Here is a 26,774-nt window from a genome sequence, read left to right as displayed (position 1 = left end):
CACTTAATATATTTGTGGTATACCAATCAAAGATTCTGAATGAATCCCACTCTGGTGTGTCATCAACTTATCAAATATTTGTTAACAGACAGGGCAGATTACTTTTGCGCAGAAACTACAACTAATGTCGTTGCCTGCATTGTGAATTACCTGTATCAGCCAGCTCAAGGGCAATGAGGAGGCGGTGAACGCTGGAGCTGGCCGCTTGCTCCACGAAAATGTTGACGCACTGTAAAGAGTAAGAGTCAGTAGTTCTCAGTTCCAAACTGGCACGAGAGTAACATTTTACTTCCTCTGTGACAGAGCTACAAACAGCCATGTCAAACTCAGAAATACATCTTTAGAAATTTGTTCATCATAAGATGTCTTGCTACGTTCAGCAGCCAGTAGACCTAGAGGTAAGAAACATAAAATACTGAGGAACTGCTACTGAAAATACACAAATCTGTTCATGACATCGTATCACTGAATACTCTGTGAACTGTGTTTCATTCAGCAACTATCTCACAACCACAGTGTCGTATTTATGTTGTAGTGCGGTAAAGCTACTCGAGTATGACAAAAGACTTCACGTTTAATTAACGTAGCCATTCGTTGTATGTTATTATGTTGAGACATCAGTTGTGTAGTGCATATTAATAGCGTTTCCTGTTAGGTTATTGAACAAAATAGATACAAATATCATAAAAATTGTCAGAAATTGTCAACAATATATTCCACATCTTTATCGAAAACCGTCTGATGATGTGCAGGTAGTTTCTCGATCCCACACTTGTAGCGACTTGATGATTCTAACAAGGGAACCTCCCCATCGCACGGCCCTCAGATTTAGTTATAAGTTGGCACAGTGGATAGGCCTTGAAAAACTGAACACAGATCAATCGAGAAAACAGGAAGAAGTTGTGTGGAACTAAGGAAAAAATAAGCAAAATATACAAACTGAGTAGTCTATGTGCTACATAGGCAACATCAAGGAACTTATCAACACAGAAGCGCCGTGGTCCTGTGGTTAGCGTGAGCAGCTGCGGAACGAGAGGTGCTTGGTTCAAGTCTTCCCTCGAGCGAAAAGTTTACTTTTTTTTATTTTCGCAAAGTTATGATCTGTCCGTTCGTTCATTGACGTCTCTGTTCACTGTAATAAGTTTACTGTCTGTGTTTTGCGACCGCACCGCAAAACCTGCGATTAGTTGACGAAAGGACGTGCCTCTCCAGTGGGAACCGAAAACATTTGATAGCAAGGTCATAGGTCAACCGATTCCTCCATAGGTAAACACGTCTGATATATTCTATACGACACTGGTGACGGCATGTGCGTCAGATGACAGAAATATGTTGTCGACCCACCTAACTTGTACACTTAGCGAACGGGTAAAAAGATTCTTCTACCTTGCCTGATTTAGGTTTTCTTGTGTATGTGATAATCACTCCCAAAAATGTGATGAAGACATAAGAGTTTGTCAGATAATAATTGTCTGAAAATAAAAAATTTAACTTTTCACTCGAGGGAAGACTTGAACCAAGGACCTCTCGTTCCGCAGCTGCTCACGCTAACCACGGGACCACGGCGCTCCTCAGCTCACACTCTCGTTGAAGTTGCCTATCTTGCCATGGACTACTCAGTATGTATATTTTGCTTATTTTTTTCATAGTTCCACACAACTTCTTCCTGTTTTCTCGATTGATCTGTGTTCAGTTTTTCAAGGCCTATCCACTGTGCCAACTTATAACCAAATCTGAGGGGGGTGCGATGGGGAGGTTCCCTTGTAAGTTAAGCCACGTTTTCAGTGCAATCGCCAAAAAAAAACACATAAAAGAAATAAACAACTAACTTTCTTGGGGGTTGATCCATAAGAGGCAAAGAAAGGTAAAAACATGTGGGTGCCAGATTAGAAGACGTACAATATGCGTGTTAGCCAACCAAGCTCCTTGGTGCTGTCTTCCAGGTCGTATTTATTACTCTGCGACTGCAAGGGATCTCATTTCTTGGCAACAAATGTCATCTGCGAAGGACACATTACTGTGAAGCAGTTTGTAACACAGAACACCTTCTTTGTGCCACAAGATGTATATAAATAAAAATACATTTTGTGGACGTATGTACGCCATCGTTTAAGATAATATTTGGTATGGCTTACCCCTATTTTCTCCTTATGAAGTTACCAAACAGTACTTCAAATCACCATCAGGCCGCACTGATTTAGCAAGTGCCATGGTCAGTCCTTTGAAAGGGCACAGACGACTTCCTTCCCAGTTCGAGTTTCTGCTTCACGATTAATTTCGTTTTCGACAAGATGTTGTACCGTAATCCTCCTTCCTTTCTTCTAACCTTAGCATGACTACTGAAGATAAGTGTTGCACAAAAACTAATTGGTCGTCACACTTGCCAGTTATTGCAGACACTGTCATTGACCGTAGTAATAAATCCCAGAAACGTTCTCCATCAACACCTGTTTGTCTTCCTGAATGTGGTGATTAATATATTTCAAAACGATCGTACTTGAAATGATACAATTTGACTTTTTCGATAGCGCTCACTCCATAAAGGGCACAGGTGCTTCGAAATGCCTCCACTGCTCTCTCCCTTTTACTAAACACAAACATAACACAGTGCCCCAGATGTTAGACTTTACTCTGTTTCAGACTCCGTTTTCTAATGTATAAACACGCTCCTCATAACGCCAGAAATGAGAAATATTCGAGTTGTCATAGCACGAGCAATACTGCAAACGTGAACAAAATAAGACCGTAGTTAAACACACTTATAGCATCATGCCACACAAAATCGCGACAGACCATGCTGAAACATAGTATTATATCACAAGTAAAATTAGCCGGTCGTTGTGGCCGAGCGGTTCTAGGTGCTTCAGTCCGGAACCGCGCTGCTGCTACGGTCGTACGTTCGAATCCTGCCTCGGGCATGGATGTGTTTGATGTCTTTTGGTTAGGTAGGTCTAAGTAGTTCTAAGTCTAGGGGTCTGATGATCTCCGATGTTGTCCCATAGTGCTTAGAGCCATTTAAACCATTTGAAGTAATGTTATACTTTCTAATAGGAGCACAGAAAAGTCCGACGGAGATCAAAGGCTCCATGCTCCAACCATCGCGATCACTTGGGTGGCCGTCGGTCTGTATCAATTGGCCACTGACTGATGGCGCTGTAATTGGTCTTATCATGATAGACACCCGCGATTCCTTTCACAAACAAAGATTCTTTTTATTGCTGCTGGTTAAAAAATGAACGAAATGTCTCTGACCTTCTGTCAGACCGATACTCTTAGCAGACAGACGGAATATAGCTTAAAAAATTGAGGAAAAGAATGGGTTTGATATCACGGCTTTGTATTCGCACTGCATGGCGTTGACTACTAGACCACGAACAGGTTATTCACAACAACAGCTCAAGTGGAAGTCAACACTTCTTGTACCGTACGCTCCTTACCTCATTATGACAAAAACGTGATGCTAACACATGCAAAATTCGATAGCTGGTTGGACTGAGGCTAACCTGTAATGGTTCAGGTGTGGGTTCCAGTTTTTAACAGCCACAAGCATGCTCTCTTCACCTCCAGTAACGCCAAGAAAAGAACGCGGAACTGTGCTATGGTTCCAGATCAACATTAAACATTTCCGAGTCCAATTTTTCTCTGGATTTGAACCTTTCGAGATGATACTGTCCCATCATTTCGTTGTTTCCTTACGATGCCAAACTCCTCCAGGTCTCTATGAACGACGCAGTCCTGATTACTACTAGTGAAAAAGAATTTGAAAGCTGACATCTCTTCGTCGGGCTCAACAATGACGAGATGCGTAGGTTGGAGTCCCAAGTAGTCCAGAACTGTTCGTTGCCTTACATCTTGCCGAATATGTGCACATATCGCTACTGGTGAAGAAACAATAAACATTTCATGTCTATTCGTAGTTATAAAACAATAGCAGAAGATGCCGGGTTCGAATCCTGCCAGGCAAAAATCATTTCTGTCGTCGTTTCAGGTTCCAGTATCACACTATCGGTGAACATATTTAATATCTGACATATGATTGTGCATAACTAACAATTCATATAGGTACTGGGTTCTACTCCCTATCCATCACCATAACTTTTCATCATGTATGTTGCAATTTATTACATATCTTTCGTGGTTACTTCTCGGTGGCAATGTAAGCTTTATGGGGTTCCCAGTGCAGTGTTAAATGTATCGTCATTTATTTCCAGGTTCGGACATTTGGCCATGTAAACTGATACTGGTGAGCATTTCGATATTTTACGCCTCTTTAGGCCTATTTGAGTCTCAATCACACACACACTAGCTTTGTTTTGTTAACGGCTCATGGACAACTTGACATGTCATTTGATGAGTGTGATAAGACTTCTGCAGTGTCACTTACTGTAATGAATTTTAATTTACATGCGTTAGGGGCTGTCTCATCTCTAATAATGTGTGTTTTAATATTTATTGTATTGCGGTATTGGTTTACTTCTGGCAGTCGTAGCCGACCGAGACAGACGCAGCAACAGGGAAGTAACGGCTTTTGTGACATTTATGATTTCCTAACCAGGAGCGAATTTTATTATATCATCTGTGTGCTTTAATAGTTTAGTTTCTCGAGTTTCTGTGTGTAAATTTAATATCTAATATCCACAGTTCTCGCGTTTTCGTTTGCGTCGAAAGTAGACCGATTTTGTGACATACTACAAGTTCCTACTCAGGAGATCCAACGTACGTCCAGTACGTCCGAGAACTACGATTGGTCCTCACCGGTGGCCAATCCAGTTACTGCTCGCACTGAGGTTGACCCCTCACCTGTGGAAGAGTGGGAGGTCGCCCCGGTGCGAAGCAGGCGGCGAAATACTTCCCAGGCGGCCGCACGTAAGGCCCCCCGGGTTTGTCTGACAAACAGGTTCCAGGTGCTGTCTGTGGCTGACATTGTCTCTGAGCCAAATGCTGTCGCATGTTCTGTTTCAGAGCAAACCACTCAGCCTGCAAGAACCGGGCAATCACAGAGGGTGGGATTATTGGTAGTTGGGAGCTCCAACGTTAGGCGCGTTATATTGTAATCCCCAAACCCTCCAAAAATAAGCGAAAAATATACCTATTCAAAAAAGCAGATAAAAATTCACTTGACGCCTTCCTGAGAGACAATCTCCACTCATCCAAAATTAATAATATAAGTTTAGACCAGATGTGGCTTGAATTCAAAGAAGTAGTATTGGCAGCAACTGAACCAAATAAGTTAACAAACGATGGAGCTGATCCTCCTTGGTGCACAAAACAGATTAGAACGCTGTTGCAGAAACAACGAAACAAACATGCCAAATTTAAACAGACGTAAAATCCCCAAGATTGGCGTCTTTTACAGAAGCTCGAAATTTAGAGTTGATTTCAATGCGAGATGCTTATAACAGTTTCCACAACGAAACTTTGTCTCGAAACCTGGCGGAAAATCCAAAGAGATTCTGGTCGTATGTGAAGTATGTTAGCGGCAAGAAACAATCAATGCCTTCTCTGCGCGATAGCAATGGAGATACTATGGAAGACAGTGCTGCCAAAGCAGAGGTACAAAACACAGCCTTCCGAAATGCCTTCACAAAAGAAAACAAAGTAAATATTCAAGAATTCGAATCGAGAACAGCTGCCAACATGAGTAACGTAGAAGTAAATATCTCGGAGTAGTGAAGCAACTTAAATCACTTAACAAAAACAAGTCTTCTGGTCCAGACCGTATACCAATTAGGTTCCTTTCGGAGTATGCTGATGCATTAGCTCCATACTTAACAATCATATACAACTGTTCGCTCGGCGAAAGGTCCGTACCCAAAGACTGGAAAGTTGCACAAGTCACACCAATATTCAAGAAAGGTAGTAAGAGTAATCCACTAAATTACAGGCCCATACCGTTAACGTCGATATTTAGCAGGATTTTGGAATATATATTGTGTTCAAACATTATGAATTACCTCGAAAAAAACTGTCTATTGACACACAGTCAACATGGGTTTAGAAAAATCATTCTTGTGAAACACAACTAGCTCTTTATTCACATGAAGTGTTGAGTGCTATTGACAAGGGATTTCAGATCGATTCCGTATTTCTGGATTTCCGGATGGATTTTGACACTGTACCATACAAGCGGCTTGTAGTGAAATTGCGTGCTTATGGAATATCTTCTCAGTTACGTGACTGGATTTGTGATTTCCTGTCAGAGAGGTCAAAGTTCGTAGTAATTGACGGAAAGTCATCGAGTAAAACAGAGATGATTTCTGGCGTTCACCATGGTAATGTTGTAGGTCCTTTGCTGTTCCTTATCTATATAAACGATCTGGGAGACAATTTGAGCAACCGTCTTAGGTTGTTTGCAGATGACGCTGTTGTTTATCGACTAATAAAGTAATCAGAAGATCAAAACAAATTGCAAAACGATTTGGAGAGGATTTCTGAATGGTGCGAAAATTGGCAGTTGACCCTAAATAACGAAAGTGTGAGGTCATCCACATGAGTGCTAAAAGGAATTCGTTAACTTCGGTTACATGATAAATCAGTCTAATCTAATAGCCGTAAATTCAATTAAATACCTAGATATTACAATTACGAACAACTTAAATTGTAAGGAACACATAGAAAATGTTGTGGGGAAGGCTAACCAAAGACTGCGTTTTATTGGCAGGACACTTAGAAAATGTAACAGATCTACTAAGGAGACTGCCCACACTACGCTTGTCCGTCCTCTTTTAGAATACTGCTGCACGGTGTGGCATCCTTACCACATAGAATTGACAGAGTACGTCGAAAAAGTTCAAAGAGGGGCAGCACGTTTTGTATTATCGCGAAATATGGGAGAGAGTGTCACTGAAATAATACATGATTTGGACTGGACATCATTAAAAGAAAGGCGTTTTCGTTGCTACGGAATCTTCTCACGAAATTCCAATCACCAACTTTCTCCTCAGAATGCGAAAACATTTTTTTGACACTGACCTACATAGGGAGAAACGTTCACCACGAAAAAATGAGGGATATCAGAGCTCGTACGGAAAGATATAGGTGTTCGTTCTTTCCGCGCGTTATATGAGATTGGAATAATAGTGAATTGTGAAGGTGGTTCGATGAACCCTCTGCAAGGCACTTAAATGTGATTTGCAGAGTATCCACGTAGATGCAGATGTAGATGTAGATGAAGATGTAGACTGAGTACCATTATGAGTAGTATTCTCTTGTGGCCTCTTGTGGTAACCATTGTGTATAGACGAACGACTTTATCCCACCGGCCGGAGTGGCCAAGCGGTTCTAGGCGCTACAGTCTAGAACCGCGCGACCGCTACAGTCGCAGGTTCGAATCCTGCTTCGGGCAAGTTCTAGGGGACTGACGACCTCAGAAGTTAAGTCCCATAGTGCTCAGAGCCATTTGAACCATTTTTGACTGTATCCCACAGGGTTTCGGACTTTACAGGACCTGCAACACAGCTCTGTTATGTTGGTTGCATTCAGCAGTGGCCCACTTTTTCTGTCATGTGTACATGAGTTGGCTCACAAGGGGAGGCCGCCAATTGTGAAATTCAGATTCGATTCAAACTGCGCATAATAAAAGCTCATGGCCAGAGGTGTAATGTGGCAAAGCACCAAGATGCACTTCTCAGCCGTTGTCGAGAAAATCGATAGTTAAAAGTAACCGTTGTGGTGAAATACTCTCTACGATTGACAATCTTCTACAGCGTCGTGGCGCAGCGGTAAGCATTCGGGTTTGTAATCCGAAGGTCGCCGGATCGAATCTCGCCCCCTGCAATTTTTTTTTATTATTAGTTTTTTGTAATTCAAACATTAATGTATTGCTTATGCATGTTGGTGAAGGCGGATCGCTCTCCAATTGCACCGCCTCCATTTTTCCGTTTGTTTAACAGGGTGTACCAAAGCTCTCACGTCCGCACTGATTTTCGACGATGTTATAAGTTGCGCTAGGGACCGCATCTACCTTCTTTCGAAGTTAGCAGGCAACTACGCTGTTATGCGGCGGCTCGTTTCGGCCCATTCAACATCTGTCCTTCAAGTGTAACGAGCAGGTAACGGAGTTTATATTTCATACCTGCCACAGCAAATTTGTGTTCGTGGGGTCTCTATTCTAATTCGAACGTTTGACTTACGCTATACGTATTCGTTTGGGAATATCGTTTCTACGTCTTCGTTAACTATACGTGGTTAACATTATGAAGACAATTAATAACATTTGTGAAATACAACTTTGTTTGCGAAAAACATAATGATGTTCGAAGTAGCCAGTTTTTCCACGACAAACGACTTTCAGCAACTTATTATATGCATAACTGTTGCAACTGATTCCCGGGAATTATATATATAATCAGTGCGGACGCGAGAGCTTTGGTACACCCTGTTAAACAAACGGAGAAATGGAGGCGGTACAATTGGAGAGCGATCCGCTTTCACCAAGATGCATAAGCAATTCATTAATAGTTTATATATATATATGTATATATATATATATATATATATATATATATATATATGAATAACAAAAACTAATAATAAAAAAATTGCATGGCGCGAGATTCGATCCGGTGACCTTCGGCTTACAAACCCGAGCGCTTACCGCTGCGCCACGACGCTGTAGAAAGTTATCAATCGTAGAGAGTATTTCACCGCAACGGTTACTTTTAACTGTCGATTTTCTCGACAACGGCTGAGAAGTGCATCTTGGTGCTTTGCCACATTACACCTCTGGCCATGAGCTTATATTATGCGCAGTATGAATCGAATCTGAATTTCACAATTGGCGGCCTCCCCTTGTCAGTCCGGAAACTTGCTACACAACAGGCGTCATTAATTCCCTTCCAGCCTAAATCATGAAACTTATAAAAGTATTGCAGCAGAATGCAAAGTCAGTTACCTTCATCAGAGGAAGATTGTGAAGGTAAATATTCAGTCTGATATAGGCCTGTTGTGCTAAATATGGTCCAAGTGGCAGCAGAAGGTTTGCTTTAAAAATTATGTCATATTAAGGAATGACTATTTCGATGGAAAAGATGGCTTTGCTACATTTGTTAAAAATTCGCCGCTGCATAAAAAAATCCCTGTTCAACATAAGAAACAACTAAATCGAAAAGAAGCTGACATAATCTGGAATTTCTTCAAGAATGATGTATCTCATCAGCACCCTGGTCGCTCAGACAATAATCTATGTCAGATTCAAAGGACAGGGCTCTCCCCAGCGTGCGACTTTCAGATTCGTGTCATGATTTAGAGCGAAATATCACTGTTCACACAAAAATATTACAGTATGCTGACGAAGTCTGCATAACTCACTACCACAGAATACATTGGTGAATGGATAGAGATTTCTGCAAACTGTCCCTTTTATTGAAGTGATGGTTAAACCTTGAACACCTCCGTTGCTGAGTGATAAGTATGTCCGACTGCCATGCGAAGGACCAGGATTTGATTTCCTTCACTCTCACTTTTCCTTCTCGAGAGGACTGGTCAGTGTGCACTCAACCTCGTGATGCCAATTGAGGAGCTTATTGACTGAGTACGAGCGGCTCCAGATCACGAAAAAAACGCCTGGGGGAGCAGTGTGCTGACCCCATGACCCTCCATACCGTATCCAAGGATCCCATTGGCGGAGGATGACACTTAGTCGATAATTATGGGAGCCCTTACACTCACAGAGCGAGTGACATATCCGCTGAAATACTTGTTTGTACTCCATATGTTCATACATTGGTTAGCAGTCTCGAATGCTTTTCGGAAATCGAGGAAGGTGGAATCTATTGAATGTACTGCTGAAAGCTCTTCTCAGATGCCTCTGCTTCTCCTAAAACCAAACTAGTCCCCTCTCAGTCAAAGTTCAGTTTCCCTTTCGGATCTTCGATTAGATAAACTCGCGCCTATTCAGACGGGTAGCTGCAATCTTCTTCACGGTACCAGCTGTGAATGGAACACGAAGTTGAAAATGATTCAGGTGCACCATGCAGTTATCGCCACACACTGTTACAGTTGCGGATCTACATCTTACTGTGCTCAGGTACGTCGGCTGCTTCTTCCTCGCTTAGGAAAAGTCTCAGCGTTATTCAGACAGTTGACTCCAACGACGTTCTGCAGGTCTGTATTTCATCGGTGTGGCTGTCTTCCTCGTGGTCGGTCTTTGACCCTTAGACTCCATTTCAACATCGTCTTTGTATAAGATCAGCACCCTCTACAAATTTTAAGTTTCTACCCGGAGTGGTTTCGGCTCGGCGATGATGAGTCAATGAGTGAGTGAGTCAGTCGGCGGAACATTGCCTTTTACACACATCAAAAAAAGTTTTGCATCACCCCGGTTCCCAGAACTCCTGAAGACAGACGTTGACTGTGATTATTGTATCACAGACACAGTCCCTTTGACTGTTCAGAGATGTCACTAAACCCACCCAAAGATGTAAACAAGCGTGCATGAGCAGTACCTATTCGACGGAGAAGGTCCAATAGCCGATCAGCTCCAGTCATTCCACCAGGAAGGAAGTACACAGCTCGTGTTGTCTGTAGTTCAACCACGCCTAAACGGTCATTACCGCGGTTTGGCCGCGACCGCATTGTGCCAGGAAGGGCTCTCAACGAGGGAAGTGTCCAGTCGTCTGGGAGTGAATCAAAGCGATATTGTTCGAACATGGAGAAGATGCAGAGAGACAGGAACGGTCGATGACATACTTCGCTCAGGTCGCCCAAGGGCTACTACTGCAGTGAATGACCACTACCTACGGATTATGGCTCGAAGGAACGCTGACAGCAACGCCACCATGTTGAACAATGCTTTTCGTGCAGCAACAGAACGTCGTGTTACGACTCAAACTGTGGCAAGAGGCTGTATGATGCGGAGATTCACTCACAACGTTCATGGCGAGGTCATCTTAGCAACCACGACACCACGCAGCGCGGTACAGAGGGGCCAACAACATGCCGAATGGACCACTCAGGACTGGCATCACGTTCCCTTCACCGATGAGTGTCGTATATGCCTTAAACCATAGAATCGTCGTAGCCGTGTTTGGAGGCAACCTGGTCAGGCTGAACGCCTTAGACACACTGTCCAGCGAGTTCAGTAATGTCGAGTTTCCCTGATGTTTTGGGGTGGCATTATGTGGAGCCGACGTACGCCGCTAGTGGTGATGGAAGGCGCCGTAACGGCTGTACGACATGTGAATTCCATCCTCCGACCGACAGTGCAACCATATCGGCAGCATATTGGCGAGGCATTCGTCTTCATGGACGACAATTTTCGCCCCCATCGTGCACATCTTGTCAATGACTCCCTTCAGGATAACGACAGCGCTCGACTAGAGTGGCCAGCATGTTCTCCGACATAAACCCTGTCGAACATGCCTGAGAGAGATTGAAAAGGGCTGTTTATGGACGATGTGACCCACCAACCCACTCTGAGGGATCTACGCCGAATCGCCGTTGAGGAGTGGGACAGTGCCTTGATGAACTTTTGGATAGTATGCCACGATGAATACAGGCATGCATCAGTGCAAGAGGACGTGCTACTGGGTTTTAGATGGCGATGATGATGTTTGATTTGTGGGTCGCTCAACTGTGGGGATATCAGCGCCCGTACAAATTCCCAACCTTTCCTCAGTCCAATCTCGCCGCTTTCATGAATGAACACAAACACCGAGTCATCTCGAGGCAGGTTAGAATCCCTCACCCCGCCGAGAATCTAACTCGGGACCCCGTGCTCGGGAAGCGAGAACGCGACCGCGAGATCAAGAGCTGCGGACTGGGTATAAGAGGTACCGGTGTGTACAGCAATCTGGACCACTACCGGTGAAGTTCTCGCTGTATGGTGATACAACATGCAATGTGTGCTTTTCATGAGCAATAAAAAGGGCGGAAATGATGTTTATGTGGATTTCTATTCCAATTTTCTGTTCAGGTTCCGGAACTCTCGGAACGGAGGTGAAGCAAAACATTTTTTGATGTGTGTATATACAGAGATTTTTTGTCTTTCCTTGTGAATCCCGACTTAAGCCTTCCAATACCTGGTGCTGTGCAGTTCTAAGTTTCCATCGCATTGTTGTTGTTGTGGTCTTCAGTCCTGAGACTGGTTTGATGTAGCTCTCCATGCTACTCTATCCTGTGCAAGCTGCTTCACCTACCAATACGTACTGCAGCCTACGTCCTTCTGAATCTGTTTCGTGTATTCATCTCTTGGTCTCCCTCTACGATTTTTACCCTCCACGCTGCCCTCAAATACTAAATTGGTGATCCCTTGATGCCCCAGAACATGTCCTACCAACCGATCCCTTCTTCTTGTCAAGTTGTGCCACAAACTTCTCTTCTCCCCAATCCTATTCAATACCTCCTCATTAGTTATGTGATCTACCCATTTAATCTTCAGCATTCTTCTGTAGCACCACATTTCGAAAGCTTCTATTCTCTTCTTGTCCAAACTATTTATCGTCCATGTTTCACTTCCATACATGGCTACATTCCATACAAATACTTTCAGAAACAACTTCCTGACACTTAAATCTATACTCGATGTTAACAAATTTCTCTTCTTCAGAAACGCTTTCTTTGCCATTGTCAGTCTACATTTTATATCCTCTCTACTTCGACCATCATCAGTTATTTTGTTCCCCAAATAGCAAAATTCATTTACTACTTTAAGTGTCTCATTTCCTAATCTAATTCCCTCAGCATCACCCGACTTAATTCGACTACATTCCATTATCCTCGTTTTGCTTTTGTTGATTTTCATCTTATATCCTCCCTTCAAGGCACTGTCTATTCCGTTCAACTGCTCTTGCAATTCCTTTGCTGTCTCTGACAGAATTACAATGTGATCGGCGAACCTCAAAGTTTTTATTTCTTCTCCATGGATTTTAATACCTACTCCTAATTTTTCTTTTGTTTCCTTCACTGCTTGCTCAATATTGAATAACATCGGGGAGAGGCTACAACCATGTCTCACTCCCTTCCAAACCACTGCTTCCCTTTCATGCCCCTCGACTCTTATAACTGCCATCTGGTTTCTGTACAAATTGTAAATAGCCTTTCGCTCCCTGTAGTTTATTCCTGCCACTTCCAGAATTTGAAAGAGAGTATTTCAGTCAACATTGCCAAAAGCTTTCTCCAAGTCTACAAATGCTAGAAACGTAGGTTTGCCTTTCCTTAATCTTTCTTCTAAGATAAGTTGTAGGGTCAGTATTGCCTCACGTGTTCCCATATTTCTACGGAATCCAAACTGATCTTCCCCGAGGTCGTCTTCTTCACTTATTCAATTCCATCGCATATGTTCATGAAATGTCCAGCTATCATGGCCGAAAGTCAAAATGAGAGGTGAGAAATATCAAAGCCCTGTAGTCAAAATGGGGCGATGTGCAAGAACCCAGTGAACGTGGCGAAGTGACGTAAGGAAGGCGCGACATCTCGTCGCGGGCAGGCCCATTAGTTTGCGAGCGGATCGCGCTCCCCCGCGCCCAGGGCCGCAGTTTGTCAGAGAAGCCCCTATGGCGCGGCGCGCACACGGGCCTCGGCCGTGACACAGTTGCAGCGCCGGCCGCTATATAGCGCCACGCGCGCTCCGCCGCCGCTGTCTGCAGACATGAGCCGCGGCGCCAACTTCCTCCTGCTGCTCTCGCTGGCCGCCTCCGCCGCGGCCACGGCCAACGCCGCCGCCACCGCCGCCTTCCCACCTGTTGGCGACCTCCCACGCTACCAGGTGCGACATCTCTTGTCCAGCTTCTTACGCCCTTAAAATCATGTCAGAAAGGTTAGGAAATAGTCGTTCTATAGTGTTCTTTCACTTATTATCGTACTCCTGCCAATATTCCTGCAATTAATCATATGTATAACTGCTATTTCTGAGACACATGGAATCTAATCTTTATATCTGATGATGATGTAGACCAGAGGGTCTCCAAACTTGTTAGTCCGCGGGCCACATTGACTCCTCCACGAAGTCATAAGGGCCAAGATCTACCTAGTGGGATTAAAGCACCCTAGCACTCCACGATCACCATAATGTAAAGCTAAGGGAAAGATGAAATCGCAAAAATCTAAGGTTGTGGGAATAGCTAGCACTGAAACGAACTACGATGTTTATTTAATTACATAATTTTGATTGGTGGACGTACCTGTTGGAAATTCTGGCGTATTGTATTCTGGCGAATTTCACCGACAAAAAAGTATGTCACTGCACATTCTTCACGAAAGCGTCCTACAAAGTTAACGAAATCTCAAAATCATTGTTAGCAATACTATTACTGTAAAACGTAACAGAGGTAGAGTGTGTCAACGCATTGTTATTTCAAGCGGCGCAACAATACGTCTAGTTATGTAGTCTTGTTGCGAGTAGCAGAGCCAATGTCGCGGTGTATTGGTCGCGATAGGCCTCGAAACTCAATTGTTGGCAGTATAGATACCCCCTCAAATATTTGGCGGGCCGGATACCGGGGATGTCCGGCCAGCTAACGGTTTCGGCCCGCGGGCCGTAGTTTGGAGACCCTTGATGTAGACCAATGATTTGAAATTTATACGAGCACCAGGATTCGAATACAGGTCTGTAGTTTGGAGGCAGATATGCTACCCTCTAAGCCATATTGACACTATAGATACCACAGCTACAGGGACTACTCTAGCATGTCTCCGTCCCTGATACAAATTCCAGCTCATGTCTCAGCCCATTGCTATACCCCTTCTAAACTCACATCAGTGTTGCCAAGAAGGTATAGGCAGGATTAACGACATTTAGATCATTCCTAAGGTGCTATTCCAATATGAGAGAGCCTTGGCAATACTTATACGGATTTAGAAGGGCAAGAGCAACGGGCTGAGGTATGAGTTAGAATTTGTATCGGTGAGGGAGACAGGAGGCAAAGAACGGTCGTCCACTGTGGCGTGACAGGTATCGTGTCTGCCTGGTTAGCAAGATACCTCGGTTCGAATCCTGGTTTGTTGTTGTTGTTTTGTGGTCTTCAGTCCTGAGACTGGTTTGATGCAGCTCTCCATACTACTCTATCCTGTGCAATCTTCTTCATCTCCCAGTACCTACTGCAGCCTACATCCTTCTGAATCTGTTTAGTGTATTCATCTCTTGGTCTACCTCTACGATTTTTACCCTCCACACTGCCCTCCAATGCTAAATTTGTGATCCCTTGATGCCTCAAAACATGTCCTACCAACCGATCCCTTCTTCTAGTCAAGTTGTGCCACAAACTTCTCTTCTCCCCAATCCTATTCAATACCTCCTGGTACTAGCACAAATTTTAATCCATTGCAACGTGCTACATTATTATTCCTGAAATAAAGCTTGTTGGTAAATTTAATATCTAGAAGCATACCGTAGACATGGTGAAGCACTTAACACGAATCTTTCCTTATTATGAAAATGCGGTCAAGCATTCTGACATAAAATTAGCATAATTTGCAGAATTTAATACAGTCTTTGATCGCAAAAAAATTTTCTATTGTTTTACGATCAGTTCGCCCAATATGATGGTCATTAGGTATGGCTTCAAATGGCTTTTGAGCACTATGGGACTTAACTTCTAAGGTCATCAGTCCCCTACAACTTAGAACTACTTAAACCCAAGTAACCTAAGGACACCACACACGTCCATGCCCGAGGCGGGATTCGAACCTGCGACCTTAGCGGTCGCGCGGTTCCAGACTGTAGCTCCTAGAACCGCTCGGCCACCCCGACCGGCCTGTCATTAGGTATGATAATCTCGCTAAACTAGTACGTAAAACATAAAAAAATCTTCTTCTTGTCGGTTGGCTTTACAGTCCTTGAAGAACCTTGGCCTCCTGTATCCCCTGCCTCCATTCTTCTCTGTCCATCGCCTTCCTTCTCCAATTTCTTATTCCCATCGACTTTAGTTCTTCTTCCATATCGTCCAGCCACCTTTTCCTGGGTCTACCTCTTCTCCGTCAGGTTTTCCCATGAAAACTTTCTTGACACTTTGCCGGCCGTGGTGGTCTCGCGGTTCTAGGCGCGCAGTCTGGAACCGTGCGACTGCTACCGTCGCAGGTTCGAATCCTGCCTCGAGCATGGATGTGTGTGATGTCCTTAGGTTAGTTAGGTTTAAGTAGTTCTAAGTTCTAGGGGACTGGTGACCACAGCTATTAAGGCCCATAGTGCTCAGAGCCATTTGAACCATTTTCTTGACACTTCGAGTTTCTGGCATTCTCTGCACATGTCCTGCTCATCTTATTCTTCCCTGCTTAATTTTAACAATAATATCTGTAGTGTTGGCAGAAAAGCCAACACTGTTTTTCTAGAGGAGGCCGAAATGCACGCGTTTAATTACACGTTGACTGGCGTGAGGTCTGGAACAGGACAATATCTTGAGAATTGCAAATAAAGTAAGTAGTTAATATAATACTTAACTTTAATCCACAATTGTAGAACATCTCTCTTGATGATACATGCTTCACATAATAAATATCAATTGAATACGGCGCCTTGCTAGGTCGTAGCAAATGACGTAGCTGAAGGCTATGCTAACTATCGTCTCGGCATATGAGAGCGTAGTTGTCAGTGAACCTTTCCCTGCAAAGTCGGCTGTACAACTGGGGTGAGTGCTAGTACGTCTCTCTAGACCTGCCGTATGGTGGCGCTCGGTCTGCTATCACTGACAGTGGCGACACGCGGGTCCGGCGTATACTAATGGACCGCGGCCGATTTAAAGGCTACCACCTAGCAAGTGTGGTGTCTGGCGGTGACACCACATTCCTCCCCTGCAAATCGGCGTACGGTTGTGTTATAAGGCTTCCGCCCGCCGTGGGGAGGGCCCCATGTTGACGTATGCGACGAGGTGGGGAGCCTAACAACAGGCGAGGCTGTGCCACCCGCACCCGGCCATTCGGTCCGAGGGGAGCTAGCAAACGCCTGAAAACCTAGTCCAGGGTGCACGCCAACATGCGGTGTATGCGCCCTTAAAGAGACAGGAGGGGCCGAAGGGTCGACCTCCATCGCGTTGGGGTACCCGACGGGCGAAGACGACATCTGGTCCGGAGCGGGCAAGAGTTCCATGTCGGAGGACAGCTGGTCACGGGAAGCGATCGGCGGCGCGTGACCCAGGGAGGCGCTTGGCGGCTGCAGCGAAGCGTCCACTGCGAGCGGCGCCGGCGGGAGAGCAGGCGGCGGCGGCGGCGGCGCGTCGCCACGGGGCAAAATGGAAGGCAGCGTCGGTAACACCTGGGGATGAGGAGACAGTAGATGGGTCCCCAGGGCGCTGCCCGGACGGCACCGTCGCTGAAAGCAGACGGGGAGCAGCAGAACCCTTGCGACGACAGAGGCGCAGCTGATTGAGATGCCGACGCACCTCACCAGAGGCCCCCAAAACCAAATACATAGCGCGGCCGAGGCAGCGAAGAATGCGCCCTGCGAGCCAACGCCGTGAACTTCTATAGTTGCGATAGTATACAATGTCGCCAGGAGCAAAAACAGGTGGCGGCCGCTGCACAAGGACCTGATGCGACGGATGTAGCAAAGACATCAAGGTTCGATGAGGACGACCGTGGAGCAACTCAGCCGGCGAGCGACCATCTCGGGGCTGAGAGCGATACGAGGACAAGAAGAGCAATAACGCGTCCTCCAGAGAAAGGGACTCCTTCAGCGTCAACATCTGTGACTTGAAATTCCGGACCAATCGTTCAGCGGCACCGTTTGACTGAGGCGAAAACGGCGCGGATGTCAGATGTTGAATACCATTGGCCTTGCAGAATGACTGAAATTCTGCGGACATGAATTGTGGGCCATTGTCGGAAACAATAGTCTGCGAAAGACCTTCAATGCAAAAGATAGCGGATAACGCTTGGATGGTGGCAGATGACGTCGTGGAAGACATCCGGACAACAAAAGGAAAATTACTGAAAGAATCGACCACAACCAACCATCGAGCATTCCAAAATGGACCAGCAAATCTATGTGCAAGCGTTGCCAAGGGCAAGTGGCTTTCCGCCATGCAAAGAATTTCCGCTGCGGTGCGGATTGTTGTGCGGCACACGCCATGCGAGAAGAGCACGTTTTCGTAATCGCAGCATCGATTCTAACCAAGTACAGTGCTGACGAGCAAGCTGTTTCGTTCGCACTATACCCCAATGTCCTTGGTGGAGAAGCAGTAAGACAGAGGACTGTAACGAACGTGGGACCACGACCCGGGACTGATCATTATCAGAACGCAACAGCAAAACACCACGTCGAACAAAAAGTCTCTCCTTGTGAGCAAAAAATCGGTGAACCAACGGATCCTCGATCCGTGACTTTGACAATGGCCATTGCGTAGCAACAAAACGTAAAACGGTAACAAGGACAGGGTCAGCAGCTGTGGCTGTAGCTACACGACGAAAATCAATCGGAAACGATTCGACCACGTCATCGGTTTCCGCGTCAATGAACATGCAAGGAAGTTCGGAAGAATCGAATGCTCGATCCTCAGCAACAGGCAAACGGGACAACGCATCGGCGTTTCTGTGCTTAGCAGGGGACCGATACAAGATATCGTAGCTGTACTGCGAGAGGAAAATAGACCAGCGAATGAATTTCTGCGCTGTACGTGGAGGTACAGGCTTGTTTGGATGAAAAAGCGACGTCAAAGGTTTGTGGTCGGTGATGATGGTAAAGTGACGACCATACAAGAAATCATGGAACTTAGTAACTCCAAATACGAGAGCCAAAGCTTCTTTCTCTATCTGTGAATAATTTCTTTGCGCAGACGAGAGCGATTTGGACGCAAAGGCAATAGGGCGATCATGCGAACCATCTTTGTGCGCAAGCACAGCACCGATCCCGAAATCCGATGCATCTACCATCAACAAAAGGGGTTTCTGGGGATCGAATGGCGTAAGGAAAGTATTTGAAAGCAACGCCGATTTCAACTGGCGAAAGGCGCATTCGCATTCCGTCGTCCAGACGAACGGAACACCTTTACGGCGTAAGCGATGAAGCGGAGCTGAAATGGAAGAGGCATTGTGCACATAGCGCTGGTAGTAATTTATTTTACCCAGCACACACTGTAGCTGCTTCAAATTCTGCGGCGAATGCAAGTCTTGTATGGCACGGAGGTGCTCTGGACTAGGATATATGCCTTGTGCATTGATTACATGTCCCAAATATGGTAAGTCACGAGCAAAAATCACACATTTGTCCTTCCGCAAGCAAAGACCATTTTGTCGCAAGACCTGAAATAATGTTCGGAGGTTGGCTAAATGTTCTTCTTGCGTCTTTCCGGAGATCACGGTATCGTCCAGATAGTTTGCTGCAGTAGGGACCGAGGCACAGTTTGCAGATATTGCTGAAACAATGCAGGGGCGGATGCACACCCGAATGGCAGTCTTTTGAATCGGTACAAACCAAGATGCGTGTTAACCACCAAAACGCGCTGGGATTCTTCGTCCACTGGTATTTGCAAGTACGCATCTGCTAGGTCTAACTTCGAAAAATATTTACCCGGGCACAGTTTCTCAAAAAGATCTTCCGGGCGGGGTAAAGGATAAGTTGCAATCACTAGTTGTGGATTCACTGTAGCCTTGAAGTCCACACAAAGTCTCAATTTTCCGGAAGCCTGCACACGTTCAATCACACCTTGTGATTCCAAATCATGTAATGTTCTTGCGACCTCATCACACAATGCGTGGGGAACAGTGCGTGCTCTGAAAATTTTCGGTTGCGCATTGACTTTCAGTTCCAAATATGCTTCATAGTTCTTAGCGCAACCAAGGCCCGGTGCAAAAATGTCTGCAAACTCTTCACATAGACGAGAAACACTGGCTGAAGGCACAATCTGGTTCACTGAGAGGACCTGATTTACTATAGACAAGTTAAACAACTGAAATAAATCTAAACCAAACAAGTTCACTGCAGAAGAAGAATGAAGTACGTAAAATGACACAAGTTTTGTTTGTCCCTTGTATGTTGCAAGAAGGCTGCACTGTCCTAACACAGGGATATTCAGACCGGAATAACTATTTGACGTAACATTTGCGGCACGCAACGGAGGCGTGCCCCGTTGTTTGTACGTGTCTTTATTGATCAATGAAACTGCAGCTCTGGTATCGAGCTGGAATGGGATCACGTTGCCATGAATGTCCAAGTCTACAAGAAGTTTATTGTCCTGCTGACGACAAGAGCGACTGTCTCGTGCAATTTGAACAGACACTGGTACAGAATCACTTGCTAATTGATGTGATTTCCGGCGACGTCGATGCACACTTTTTGTGGGACGCACACAGTCACTTTTAGAGAGAGTGGCACTGGGCGGAGTGGAATTAACTACATGAATGTCCATGGGCGAAGGTTCACGAGCCTGAGTATTCTTGGTTCGATTCCGATTCCGGTGCGAAGCAAATGGCCTGGAATGGTTGTGAGTGTCCGATCGGAGCTTTTTCTGGCAAACCCTCTGAACATGTCCTTTTCTATTACAGAAGAAGCAAATAGCTTGGCGTGACGGGCAATTTTCACGCGAATGTCTAGTAGCACACCGCGGGCATGATTTTAGCACTGCATTTGCGTGCTGGCGCGGGACACGTGGCTGTGCGGACGTGCGCGGGGGCTGTTTACCGTTCCGTGCAGCTCGCCCGGCGGGCCGGTTAATGTAACACACAGCTGGCGAAGTTTCAAATGATTCCTGAGCAAAGTCAAGTGTGTCTTGCCTATCCAATATGTCCATCACTTGTTGAAGGGAGGGATTGACTAGTTTCAAAATCTGTTCCCTGATACGAACATCAGAAACGTTCTGTGCAATTGCATCACGTACCATAGTATCTGAATAAGGGAGTCCACATTCACACTCAAAAGCACAATCCCTTATAAGGCCTTGCAAAGTTGCAACCCACTCCCGATTAGTTTGACCGGCCGTACGTTTTGTACGAAACAACGTATACCTTTTTGCAACTACATTGACTGATCCCTTGAAATATGCATCTAATGCAGACAAAATTTCGTCGTAGGACAGAGTTGCTATGTCGCGTCGGGGAAACAATTTCACTATCACTCGGTACGTGTCGACGCCGACACACGACAATAAGTGAGGCTGCCGCTCATTACCTTGAATTCTGTAGGCGGCGAGATGGAATCCAAATTGGCGTGACCTCTCCGTCCAGCTTTCCAGTGCCGCATCGAAATGATGAAAAGGTGGTGCAACTGCATGTTGTGGCTGCGGTAGCGGTGGAGCGGCGGCGGTCGCATCGTTTTGCATCGCACGTTGACCCTGGACGAGCTGTCCAATGGCATCCAATAAGGCCTGCGTCTGCTGATTCTGCAAGCGATAAAATTCGGACAGTACATCTGGAGATTGTGGCGAAGCCATGACAAGTAAATTAGAGCAATACAACCGTTAAATCTTCGTCGCCAATATGTAGTGTTGGCAGAACAGCCAACACTGTTTTTCTAGAGGAGGCCGAAATGCACGCGTTTAATTACACGTTGACTGGCGTGAGGTCTGGGACAGGACAATATCTTGAGAATTGCAAATAAAGTAAGTAGTTGATATAATACTTAACTTTAATTCACAATTGTAGAACATCGCTCTTGATGATATATGCTTCACATAATAAATATCAATTGAATACGGCGCCTTGCTAGGTTGTAGCAAATGACGTAGCTGAAGGCTATGCTAACTATCGTCTCAGCAAATGAGAGCGTAGTTGTCAGTGAACTTTTCCTTGCAAAGTCGGCTGTACAATTGGGGCGAGTGCTAGTACGTCTCTCTAGACCTGCCGTGTGGTGGCGCTGGGTCTGATATCACTGACAGTGGCGACACCCGGGTCCGGCGTATACTAATGGACCGTGGCCGATTTAAAGGCTACCACCTAGCAAGTGTGGTGTCTGGCAGTGGCACCACAATATCCATCTGTTTAAAAAGTGTTTGTAGTTCTACATTTGTCCTTACTCTCCAGCCATCTTCCTCTCTCACTGCTCCAAAAATCCTTCTCGGTATCTTTCTATCCCATCTAAATAACTAGTTCTCCTCCTTTAATGTCAATACCCAATCTTCTGATTCATATATTACTATAGGTCTTAATATGGTCGTGCATATTTTGGTTTTTGTATTCCTACTAACATTCTTGGAATTAAATACATTCTGCAAAGCAAAATAGCAACGATTTTCACTCACTATCCTTTCTTAAATTTCTACTGCTACTTTATTGTCCTCCGTTATTACAGAACCTAAATATTGAAACGTTTTCACTCTTTCATATTCTTTCCCATTCATTACTATTGAATTCTTTTGTCCGTTTGTATTAGGCTCCCCCATCTCCATATACTTTGTTTTGTTTATGTTTACTTCTAAACCTACTTCTCTTGCTGCTTCCTCTAACGTATCGTAGTTCCCCTTTAGTGCCCTTACATTCGTTGCCATTAATGCTACGTCATCCGCATATGCTACCACTTGAACTTGCCGATTAAGTATTGTTCCTTCTTCTAGTCAACTTTTATTCAGAGTGTAAACGATAACTGGCCAACGGCCTTGCCGCAGCGGTGACACAGGTTCCCATCAGATCACCGAAATTAAGCACTGTCGGGACTGGCTACCACTTGTATTGGTGACGATCCAGGACTGGCAAGTGCTGCTGGTAAGGGAGATGCACTCAGCCCTTATGCCGCCAGTTGAGGAGCTACTCAACTGAGAAGTGCGCCTCCGAGCACGAAATCTGATTAAGCCCAGGGGACCGACGTGCTGACCACATGCTCGTCCATATTCGCATCCAATGACGCCTATCGGTTGAGGATGGCACGGCGGTCGGTCGGTACCGTAAGGCCTTCCGGGGCCAGTTGGGACGGAGTTAATTTTAGTTTAGTAAACGGTAGTTACTTACAGTATACCACAATGTGTAGGGGAAATCGAGACGAACTATTTAATACAGGAAATGACCTCAAAGTGGCCTGCAGAAGGCACATGAGCTACAGAGAAGTTGTACGGATTTTCAGCATGCTCTCGCTCTCTTAGGCCGTCGGTTAGTCGGCTGTTTCATTGACATTATTAGTCTAAAATTTGCCGTGAGGGTAATGAAATAAAAAAGACTTTCGTAAATGTAGCGCAGAAAATAATTACGTTTACAATTACATGCAAACTTAGCCATTACAGACAAAGTAGTTTCATAGTAACAATTTCGTTGTTAATTTTATGCTGTTAAAATCATAACATTTGAGTTAAAACTTGCACAAAAATCACTTTCATATTTTGCAAGCGCAAGAACAACGGGTTTGTTCCCTAAGGAAGTGTTGTACGCCCTCCGCAATTCTTAATCTATATAAACGATGTTTGCACATGAGTCTGTCTTTCACCGTTTAGTAAAGTACTCAGATCAAAACGAACTCCAAAAGGATTTGATCTAAATGGTGCGAAAAGTGCCAGTTGATACTAAGCAAAAAAAGTACGAGGTCCTCCACATAAGTACTAAAAAAGTGGCGTTGAATTTCGATTAAATGAAAAATCATAAAAAAAGTTTAGGGATAGAAGATTCAACAAAATATTTAGGGATTACAATTCCGAACAACTTAAATTGGAACCATTACATAGCAACTGTGGTTGGGAAGGCGAATCAAACATTACGTTTATTGGCGGAATACTTAAAAGACGCGCCGGATCTACTGAAGCGAGTGCCCACACTACACTTGTTCGTCCTCGTCTGGAGTATTGCAGCATGGAGCGGAATTCTTACCATATAGGATTGACGGAGCACATCGAAAAAGTTCAATGAAGGGCAGCTCGTCTTGTATTATTGGGAAATAGGAGTGAGTCATGCACTGATAAGCCAGTTGAAAGAATTTCTTATTTGCCGCGAGACCTTTTCGCGAAATGGTAATCATCAACTTTTTCTTCCGAGCGACAAAATATATTTTTTTTACTTCCTCCTCTATAGGTAGAAATGGCCATTGTAATAAAGTAGGAGAAATCAACGTTCGCACGGTAAGATTCAAGTATCCATTTCTTTCACGTGTTTTTCGAGAGTGGAATCATGTAGATGTATATGTAGATCAAGTTAGGAGTTAGCGATCCACAATGATCAAAACAGCTATTGTTTCAGTATTTAAACTTAAATGAATTCACAGTTTGTGATTTAAGTGCGTAGTTGTGGAGTAGTGGTCAACATCTCCCATTTTTGTGGATTTGTAAGGTGTATTAATGTGCGTGCGCGTGATTGGAACGCAGAGTCCTCAGACGGGATTGTGGAACGGTTAGCTAACTGAAGGAGGTATTGATGAAATAGACGTGCGTGGGGGAGAGGGGGTTTACTACAAGTAATTAAAAAGTATTTTCTACTGTGTAAATTTGAAGTACGAGGTGCATTCAAGTTCTAAGGCCTCCGAATTTTTTCTAATTAACTACCCACCCGAAATCGATGAAACTGGCGTTATTTCTCGACGTAATCGCCCTGCAGACGTACACATTTTTCACAACGCTGACGCCATGATTCCATGGCAGCGGCGAAGGCTTCTTTAGGAGTCTGTTTTGACCACTGGAAAATCGCTGAGGCAATAGCAGCGCGGCTGGTGAATGTGCGGCCACGGAGAGTGTCTTTCATTGTTGGAAAAAGCCAAAAGTCACTAGGAGCCAGGTCAGGTGAGTAGGGAGCATGAGGAACCACTTCAAAGTTGTTATCACGAAGAAACTGTTGCGTAACGTTAGCTCGATGTGCGGGTGCATTGTCTAGGTGAAACAGCACACGTGCAGCCCTTCCCAGACGTTTTTGTTGCAGTGCAGGAAGGAATTTGTTCTTCGAAATATTTTCGTAGGATGCACTTGTTACCGTAGTGCCCTTTGGAACGCAATGAGTAAGGATTACGCCTTCGCTGTCCCAGAACATGGACACCATCATTTTTTCAGCACTGGCGGTTACCTAAAGTTTTTTTGGTGGCGGTGAATCTGTGTGCTTCCATTGAGCTGACTGGCGCTTTGTTTCTGGATTGAAAAATGGCATCCACGTCTCATCCATTGTCACAACCGACAAAAAGAAAGTCCCATTCATGCTGTCGTTGCGCGTCAACATTGCTTGGCAACATGCCACACGGGCAGCCATGTGGTCGTCCGTCAGCATTCGTGGCACCCACCTGGATGACACTTTTCGCATTTTCAGGTCGTCATGCAGGATTGTGTGCACAGAACCCACAGAAATGCCAACTCTGGAGGCGATCTGTTCAACAGTCATTCGGCGATCCCCCAAAACAATTCTCTCCACTTTCTCGATCATGTCGTCAGACCGGCTTGTGCAAGCCCAAGGTTGTTTCGGTTTGTTGTCACACGATGTTCTGCCTTCATTAAACTGTCGCACCCACGAACGCACTTTCGGCACATCCATAACTCCATCACCACATGTCTCCTTCAACTGTCGATGAATTTCAATTGGTTTCACACCACACAAATTCAGAAAACGAATGATTGCACGCTGTTCAAGTAAGGAAAACATCGCCATTTTAAGTATTTAAAACAGTTCTCATTCTCGCCGCTGGCGGTAAAATTCCATCTGCCGTACGGTGCTGCCATCTCTGGGACGTATTGACAATGAACGCGGCCTCATTTTAAAACAATGCGCATGTTTCTATCTGTTTCCAGTCCGGAGAAAAAAAATCGGAGGCCTTAGAACTTGAATGCACCTCGTATTATGATTTTGAAACACAATGCAGTTTTGAAATGTTACTCTAGTTTCCCCTAGTGAAGGCTTTAGCGGAAGTTCCAAGGAACTAATTGGAGATGATGTACTTACTGTCAGTGGTGTACGTTTGTCGGTCCAAAGACCCACTAGGGGGATATTTTTGAGTGTATCTAGACTGATACACGAATAGTGAATATTTAAGCCATGCCTTGGGGGTCAGAGTGCGAATGGTGACCTTCGTTGAAACTGTTTCAGAAGATTAATACTGCCCAGAATTGTTCCGAGTCCATCGATAAACGTTTCCTTGCTAATCAGTGCTTTAATGTGGCACATAAACTGGATGGCATGCCGTATATCGTTAGGAGCGCGCGGATGCACCACAGGCGTGAGCGATGCTTCGCGCGTCGTCACATCACAGAGCACAATGTGAAGAGACGTTTCACTGGTTCATAATAACTGCGCTCTGTCTTTAGACATTACTGTGGAGTTCAAATCAATATTCTAGTTGAAACTACTTTACTTAACTTCTGTATAGGATGATGAGCACTTGATCAGAAGGACATAAAGCCCCTGCACCTTCCAAATAGTCTTTATTTTCATACACTTTCATCGTTCATCCTCATGACCACAATTTCTAGAAACCGTATACTGCGCAAGATCCTCAGTTCAGTCTGTTCAGTTTTTATGGTCAATGAACCTATCTTCTAATATTCCCTATACTTCCCACCTCTTTTTTCTTGTCCCTCCTCAACGCATATTCTTAAACTGGCTAGTTTTCACATGCCAACTGTTTAAGAGAACCTGATAGAGACGTGTCTCTTGTCGTACATCTCTGTAGTTTAATCTATACATATGATTCATTTGTCGCATTTGTATGGTATTCGTTCGAAGAAAATAGTGAATCACGAGTAAACAGAAACTATCTTTGCGAAGCGTTTTTAGGCTAGTCTCTAGACAGAACAATGTGTTCGGTTATGAAGATGCAGGGTTCGCGATACCCCGATGTCGCTAAGCCTCATAAGTGAGAGTTACAGCTTCAAGATAAACATGGGCTTTGCTGTCGATGCAAAGTTTCCTTCATCTTTTTGCAGCTCAATGGAGCACGAAAAGCAATCTTCTGCAAGGTTCTGCCTTTTAGTGAAAGTGTCCGTTTCGCAACAATTATAGCGTGAAAGTTTTATCAGAGCAAG

The 26,774-nt window shown here is 44.7% G+C and overlaps 1 protein-coding gene across 1 annotated transcript in view; it reads left to right on the top strand.

Moving 5' to 3' along the window:
- The first annotated feature begins 13,588 nt into the window (after positions 1–13,588).
- LOC124795532 (trypsin-1-like) overlaps positions 13,589–26,774 on the top strand; it is a 50,340-nt gene continuing 37,154 nt past the window's right edge. Inside the window, exon 1 of the mRNA XM_047259604.1 lies at positions 13,589–13,705. Within this exon, the coding sequence (XP_047115560.1) occupies positions 13,589–13,705 (117 nt within the window). The remainder of the gene's footprint in view (positions 13,706–26,774) is intronic.

Source organism: Schistocerca piceifrons, chromosome 4 (assembly GCF_021461385.2).
Source record: "Schistocerca piceifrons isolate TAMUIC-IGC-003096 chromosome 4, iqSchPice1.1, whole genome shotgun sequence".
Classification (NCBI taxonomy): Eukaryota; Metazoa; Arthropoda; class Insecta; order Orthoptera; family Acrididae; genus Schistocerca; species Schistocerca piceifrons.
This window is presented reverse-complemented; position numbering and strand designations above follow the sequence as displayed.